The sequence below is a fragment of the Semicossyphus pulcher genome, unplaced genomic scaffold (genome assembly GCF_022749685.1).
Source record: "Semicossyphus pulcher isolate SPU_LCO1_2020_fin unplaced genomic scaffold, fSemPul1.0.p SCAF_9, whole genome shotgun sequence".
Lineage (NCBI taxonomy): Eukaryota > Metazoa > Chordata > Actinopteri > Labriformes > Labridae > Semicossyphus > Semicossyphus pulcher.
In genome coordinates, this window is record NW_027211770.1 from 16,187,227 (window position 1) to 16,195,043 (window position 7,817).

Sequence of the window (7,817 nt, forward strand, 5' to 3'; positions counted from 1 at the left end):
CAGTACATGTACTCAAATGTTTTTAATGTACTTGTAGGTTACATTTGTATTCCAGTGTATGCTTCTCCTCCACAATATAAGAGACAAGGGCGTAATAATAATTATAATATTCTATTTATTCCCATATATAATATATTAACATATTATCATTGAGTAATACAGGATATATTGATGTATTTTCCTTTTCTGTCACTTTATACTTCTGCTTCCCTATATTTAGGAGTGAAATGTTGCACTTTTTTACTCCACTACATTTATTTGACATGCTGTATAAATTGGTATTGTGCAGATTAGGACAAAACAGATCCTATTTTATTATGATAAATGATTGATCATAGACTGCTTCATAGTTCTGTATGTTGATGCATGAATAATAGTTATACATATACACTAGTGTCTACTATCATGTAAATTCATTTTTCGATACTTTTTTTTTGCTTTCTGGCACCAAAAAAAACTTTATTAACTTTCAACTATCATCAGGCAATTTTTAAAATCGTATTCACTATTAATTAGTTACAGCATGGGTCTATACATATTTGCTATTTGGTTCCTTGGCTATAGCTAACGAGGTCACCATAACATCACTGTCGAGCCTTGGAAAAAAATAGCCTTTCAAAGAGTTATAGTTAGACATAAACACGGTTATTACATCAAATGGCATCATAGGGATGTAAAATTAGCATTTGTATTTACGACAAATTTGTAGTAGTAGTAAGAGAGTGAAATCCTCCACTCAGCTGTTTACCTTGACTGACCATATTTGGTCCGGGCGGGGTTGTCGCTCGCGCGGGGATCCAGTCAGCTCTTGCTCATGGAGCTGAGTAAAGGAAGTGAGTCACGCTGACGGTAATGTTACGTCTCCGTTGCAGCAGCATCGAGAGAGCAGAACAGAGAACAAGGAAGCAACATGTGCTGACCATAATAACTCCAACACACCAGCGCAGACAGGCAGGCACGCAGCCACGAGACGAGACACAACGAGCCGAGGACAATCATCGACGGGACACTTTTTATTTAAATCGTGAGTAACGTTTTGTTGTTTAGCTTCTTAGTTTCGTGTTCCGCCTTTAATTGTATTTTGTTGTAGGCTAAATGAGTATTGTTCGCGCGCACACTGATTGGTGAATTTGTCGCTTTCGTGTTCGTTACATTGTTATAGTTTTGTTGTCGGTAATCAATTGAAATGCGTCAGAGGCTTTTATGTCTCATTCGGTTTATTTTTAATTGTTATTTGTTATTCACGAGTTAATTAAGTTGGTGTTTGACCCTCTACGAAAACTTTTTCTTGCCAATATTCCTACAAACTTTTAAAACTATGCCTTTTTAAACATATAGATGACATAATTACGCCAAATTACCTTGTTAAGTTTGGGGAAACTCGAAATGTATCATCCTTTATCGAAATGACCCCGTAGGCTTGTTTCTGCTTATCTCTACTGGGGGGTTTCCGCGCTGTCAGAAAACCCGAAAGGGTAATTTCCAGCATGCATGAAGTTTCCTATGTCACAGCAGACAAAGAAAGAGACTCTAAAAATATGGTTAAATTCAGCTTTTCTTTGATCTTGCCGTTTTTTCTGACTTGAATTGTTTGGGTATTCATGAGCAGCCGCACACCAACACGTGTCATCTCCTTAGGTCACACAAGTTGAGTCTTTACTACTTTGTTGCCTCTCCTTTGTTAAACGCACACGCGAAAACAGGTTACAATGTCACTCAAAGTCCCTATCGACGACACCAAGAGTTCAAATAGGTCCAACAGCTTCACCTGTGATTGTCTGTCAATCACATTTTCCAGCCCGTTTAGACCCTATAGCACTGCTTATGATGTTTCAGGCTGTTTGGCCTAGTTTGGGATACTAATGTGAAGGTATGTTATGCACAACAACAAGCTGTTAAATGACACACAAGAAAAATGACCCGGTCTGTCCTTCCTCAATACGCTTAAATACACACCGTCACAGTTTGTAGTTTAAGCAGCTGAAGCTATTCCTAGTCTGCAAACAGGGCAAGTTGTTGTCTGTCTGCACATGTAAAATCAAAACATTATCATCAGAGTCCATGTGATAATGGCACTAAATCATTGTTCAGTAAACATGGTGTGCACTCATCCCCTGATTAGATTAAAGAACACACACTTAAAGGTGAAGTAATCAGCGACAACATTAGTGTCTACAAACATTTCTCATTATGATGCAAGCCGGTTGTAAACATGACTCATCCTGGCTGTCTTCAATAGATTCATTATACTGAATCAGGAGTGATAATACGTGGTATGTTACATGTTGTCAGTGAACAGGGCCTGAAATCAGGTGAAGATAATAATAATAATAATAATACGTTTTTTTAAGTATAAACACCAGCTTCAGCTTCTTAAAGCTCCTGTGACGAGTTTTTCTCTGGTTATGAAACAGACTAAAATAAATTCTGATTACTCTCTATGAGCTACAGAAGTAAACCAGACCATCGGCGACAAGATTGATTACTTCTATAGTTATTTTCAATGCCTGAAGCTGCTGGCGGGGGGTAGGTGTCAGACGAAGCGACTGCACACTGCCTTTGTTTACATTTTTCAGGGCAAAAATTTAAAGTGAGTGATAGATGATGACTGTTTAACTAAAAAACACCTCTTAATCATGTACAGGACAAAATCAGCAGAGATAAAATGGCTTTGTCCACAGGGGGCGCCTAAGTCAACACAAACCGAACGTTCCTCACAGCAGCTTTAAGTATAAATACTGTATATTTACTGTGTTCGTCAGTTCTCAAAGGTAGTAAATTGAACTCGTCAGTAGTTGCAGCCCTCGTTCAGTTTATCTAAGATACTCCGAATCACAAAGTTGGATGGTTTAAACTATTAATAGATAAGTAAATTGATTTTATCACAGTGTTGCAGGATACTTGAGTATTAAATAACCTTAAGTGAATTTCTATTATCATCTCAATTCCTGTTTTCTGAAACATTTGTTGGCAAATTAATTCACAATCATTATAACTACTCCATTACAAAACGTTTATGTTTACGTAAACACTACAGAACAAGAGAAAAAAGGGCGATAGGATTGTTTGAGTTCAACGTCCTCCAAAACCAAAACATTGTGGCCGAACAACTCTGTCAGTCACCTAATAACACCTTGTCTGTTTTGAAATCCTGTGGCCTCTTTAACACGATATTTCGGAGGAATTCAGCTTTAACATTCCTCACAGTTGTAGTAGAAATCTGAAAAATGGAAAACTGACCCGAAAAACCTGTGTTCATGTTTGTGTGTCAGACAAAGTGACACGCTGCAGATCAGCATGACACAGGACTAATGACCCAACAACAACAACATGAAGAGTACATGTTTGACCCTGTTTACCTGAGAAACTAATAACTGGCCAGCATATCAAAGCTGCTGTGTGATCATTAGGTTGATAAAACGCGGATCCTCTCATAGTTTCGGTCATGGCAAACAGCTTGTTAGTGATTAAAAGTTACTTCTACTTTTACATGTTGTGTCACTTCTCTTAAGTGGAGGCTGCGGCTACGTCTGCTCGGGCAAATAGCAATTTTCCCTCCCAACACATCACACAGGCTGAAGCTGCAGTGGTGTGTTTACATCCATAATAACAAATGACTGACAAACCTCAAAGTTCAAGGCATGACTCTGCCGTCAGGGACATCAGCAGGATGTTAGCAAGTACAGCCGCAAAGTTTGATTTGCCTTGGCCTTTACTGAACACGCCGTTCTCTCTGGTCAGGCTGACATTGGCGCCCAACCCAAACAGACACGCTATCAGAGGATAAACAGCGCAGCGAGCTCATCAGATTTGCATTTCAAAATACTCGCATATATTACCACGGCAGCGCTCTTTTGCATCTTGTTTGCCTGAATACAAACTCTAGCCTTTTGTCCACACTGAGCCGTGCCCGTAGCTGTAAAATGTCAGGCACTTCTTATACACCGCTCCCTTAAAGGTTATAAAAATAGAAGGCTCAGGGGCATCTGCACAGGGAAGTGCTGTTATCGCTGCAACTGAAGTTCCTGCTCCTCCACTGCTCACTGAAGGGAAGTCAGTCTGTTACCAGAGAATCTCAAATCACACTACTTCTCTGTACTCTGTTTAAGTAGCGAAAGTGGTTTGTGATGACACAGAAACACCAAGATGAAATTGCTGACGGCCTCAAGTAATTTTAAAACCTCTTCTTTTCCTACAGACACCATGAAAAGAGAGGTGAAGGCTGGAGTCGACTTCCTCAAACGCCTGGCTGTGGCACGTGGCAAGCTCGGTGAAGCCAAAGCAGAATTGTTTGCAGAGAAGCTAGAGAAACTTTTATATGACAGATACGATGACCACTGGTACCCTGACTGCCCCAGCAAAGGCCAGGCGTACAGGTACACAAATCTCACCTCACTGCAAAGATTATAGAATTGTTATCTTAATTGTGGCTGAAAAGAACAGAATCTTTAACGTGCACCCCTTCACAGGTGTATCCGGATAAGTAACGGAGTACCGTGTGATGAAGAGGTCCTGAAGGCATGTGAGGAGAGTGAGCTCAAACCGGGTGAGCTTGGCTTTCCGCCTGAGATCACACTGTGGATCGACCCGCTGGAGGTGTGTGCGAGGTGAGTCACTGTCTGGCCTGCTGAGGTAGAGACAAAGAATGATACACTCACACTTTAACAACAAAGATAAGTTGTCTCAGTTCAGCCGAGGACTGTGAATAGAGTCATAATGAATGACAACGTGGGAAATATAAAGCAGGAATATGAGTGACAGTAAAATTAGAAATAAATTGTGTCATTGTTTGGTTGACAAGTAATCCGCCCCGTCTTCACAGATCTGGAGAGAACGGCAGGCCCTTCAAAATAGCCTCGTTCGACGAGGAGGGTGTGACGGCAGAGCGGGATGACTCCTCGGTGGCCTCAATAAACCTTGACACCTCAGATTACCACTCAGCTACCTCTTCAGATTGTGGCTCCACTGCGTCAAGCGACACAGAGGAGGAGGCGAAAGAAGGCGAGACAGAGGGAGAGCAAGAAAAAGACGTGAAGGAAGTCGTCAAGAAGGAGGCAGCAGAAGGAGAGACTTACACCATCGCAATGGTGCCCAGGATTCGCAAGCGTCAAGGAGAAGGACCAAATAAGGTCAAATACGTCAGAAATATGGTAATTATTTTCTCTCCTCCTTAAAGACCTTCTGTTATTATCTCATAATTTGAGGACAAGGCCAATAATATTCTTCATTTCTCTAACTGCCAAAACAAAACGTGCAGTGTTTGTGTAGCAACAGCCTGATAAAGTTTATTCTTTTGTGCCATAGAGCTTCATTATTATCCAAAAACTATTAAAAAAAATTGTGAGTCACACTGATGCAGTGAATGACCATGAACATGGGCACATGAGTCACTCCCACATACACCATCCTGCTGCTTTAATATTAGCTATAAACCAAATGTGTATTAATCTGCAGCTGAAATAGGACACAAAAAATGATTGATTAATTTTAATATAACTATTTAATTTTAATAGTTTGCTAAAAACTACAGTTCCCAGCTGTTTTTTGGATTAATCTGAGGCTTTTGAAAACAATAAAAGTTAATATTTGTGACCAGCTTTTAGAGATTTATGTTAAATAGGCACACATGGGCTGCAGTGTGAAAGCTCTGAGAAACACACGTGTGGAGTGTTGACTTCGGTCTTTTTATTGGATGTGTTGACAGAGTGTGATAACGTCTCAGTATGGCATGTTCTAGAAAGGAAAGTCCCACTGATTCCTGTGTGGACAAAGTGTTTTAACACACATTCTGCACCCCCTTCTAATCTCTTGTACTCCTTCCAATCTCTCTCTGTTCAGCTCCCTGCTAGCCTCCAGTACTTCTACCACCCTGCACAAGTCTGGCCGCAGTACAAGAAGGGCGCCCCAGTGTTTCTGAACACGGTGTGCATGCCTCCAGCACCGCCGCCTCCTCCACCCCAGCAGGTATTTGGCTACTACATCTTGCCCCAGCCGACTCCACAGTTCATTCTGCCTCATGCCGCTTTGCAGCCGTGGGGGGCTGTGAAGGGTTAGACCGTCCAGGAGGATGTGGATAGAGCCTTACAAGCTCCTTCAACTGAGCCATGCCGTGTCAGGTCTCTGCTGTGTCAGAGTTCAGCTAAACTTTGGCCAAAAAATGAACTTTTTTACTGTAAAGCTGAAAGTTGTTCCATGCACAACCTCTAATAATTTCTCTTTTTTTGTTTCATTTCTGGTGACTTGTAATTTATGGCTTGTACTCCGCACAGACATACCACTGAGTTAAAACAGTTTTTAAATCTGTCACGTCCGCACTGCTAATCTTTTTTACATGCTGTACATGTTAAGGACGACTTCTGTCACTGGGTGCTTGGACTAACTCAGGAACTCTCAGCAATATCCTCATGCCAAATAAGCGCCTCTTCAGGCGTTATACTCCTTATTATGGCAATCTCTCTGTTTGTTCTCTTACCTAACATGGTCACGATGTAAACATCGCAGCTAATCAATGTAAAATGTGATTCAGGGTTTTAATCTAATGTAGCTAGAGTGACAATATCTGTATATTGAGAAGAATATTTTTTACTGAACTGCCTGTAAATAATACAGAACTGAGGTGCCACACACTGATGCACACTTTCTGATGTTTTATTGTTGTAATTTATTCGGCCACCACTGGATGGCACTCAACTCACAGCTAAGACATGAAATTTTTATGAAATTGTATATTTTTGTTATGAACAGTGGCTGCTGTAAATTCACAACTAACTTCACAGAAACATTGTTTTAAAAAGCTTAAACTCCCTATGATGTGTCTGTTTTATGGGCTGCTCAAAGCTGTCTTTTTAAGGCTTTATTGTAAACAGCTTTTCTTGCTCCAGCATTATAAATCCCCAATGCGTGTTTCATCCCCCACTTATTTTCTATGATTTGTTTTTGATGATATTGGTCTAAAGGCTATTTATTTCATGTCAGTGCAACTTTTGAAGCTGGTCTTTGTGCTGCAACATTGCTTTGCGTTCACCTTTCGCATCGGCCTTCTTAATGCTGCTTAATAAATCAACACATCCCTGAAACTAGCATCTGTGTTCTGTTTTTTTGTACACAATATCCTCTCATGAAAGTAGATTGACTTCAGCAAAACACTTTCAGGCTGACCACTCTACTTTAATAATCATTCAGAGCTGTGAGGATCGTCATACCTTCGGCTGAACCCTCAGGATGCTGCAGCGGAAGGACTCCTGTATTCTTGGTGCGTCACCAGCCCAAGGTCATGACGTTGTTCCTCGTTAAATAGTCCTTCTGAAGGGCGCGAGGATAGAGTTTGTGTCCCACTTCTTGTTTGGCCTGTAGAGGATTTGCAGGAAATGAAGGAAATCTTGGCAACTCAACTTATTAGATTTAACCAGAGAGAACATTAGCATCAGTTTAACAGCTTGGACATGAATTGGCTAGTAAAGAAAGTACGAATATGTACATAAACGTCCTTAAAAGGCTACTGGTAGACAACACCTAGAGAAAAATACCTGAACATTTTAAATAAAGTGACTGAATAGTGAAGGCCAGTACAAGGTAAACAGACCTTGAATCATGTTTTGAAGCGTCAGCAACAAGCCAGAGGATTAAAGTTTTCCACCACAAGGTGTCACTCTAAAGCTATCGTGAGACTTTCCACTGTTGCAGCGTGTTACCAATATATAAAACATTCCTTGTCTTCGTTCGTGGTACAATATTTTTAGTATGTACACTGCTAATTAACCGCACAAACATTTTTCTTATCTTGATAGAAAAACGATTTCCACCAAACTCAATTTTTC

At 40.6% G+C, this 7,817-nt stretch overlaps 1 protein-coding gene across 1 annotated transcript; it reads left to right on the forward strand.

Annotated features, from left to right (window-relative positions):
• The first annotated feature begins 897 nt into the window (after positions 1-897).
• On the forward strand, positions 898-7,079 carry LOC138584812 (maternal B9.15 protein). The gene is made up of 5 exons (XM_069657125.1): positions 898-1,024; positions 4,199-4,376; positions 4,470-4,607; positions 4,823-5,150; positions 5,839-7,079. Exons 2-5 carry the CDS (start codon positions 4,204-4,206, stop codon positions 6,052-6,054), a joined length of 855 nt encoding a protein of 284 aa, XP_069513226.1. The 5' UTR covers positions 898-1,024; positions 4,199-4,203; the 3' UTR covers positions 6,055-7,079.
• Positions 7,080-7,817: the final 738 nt, after the last annotated feature.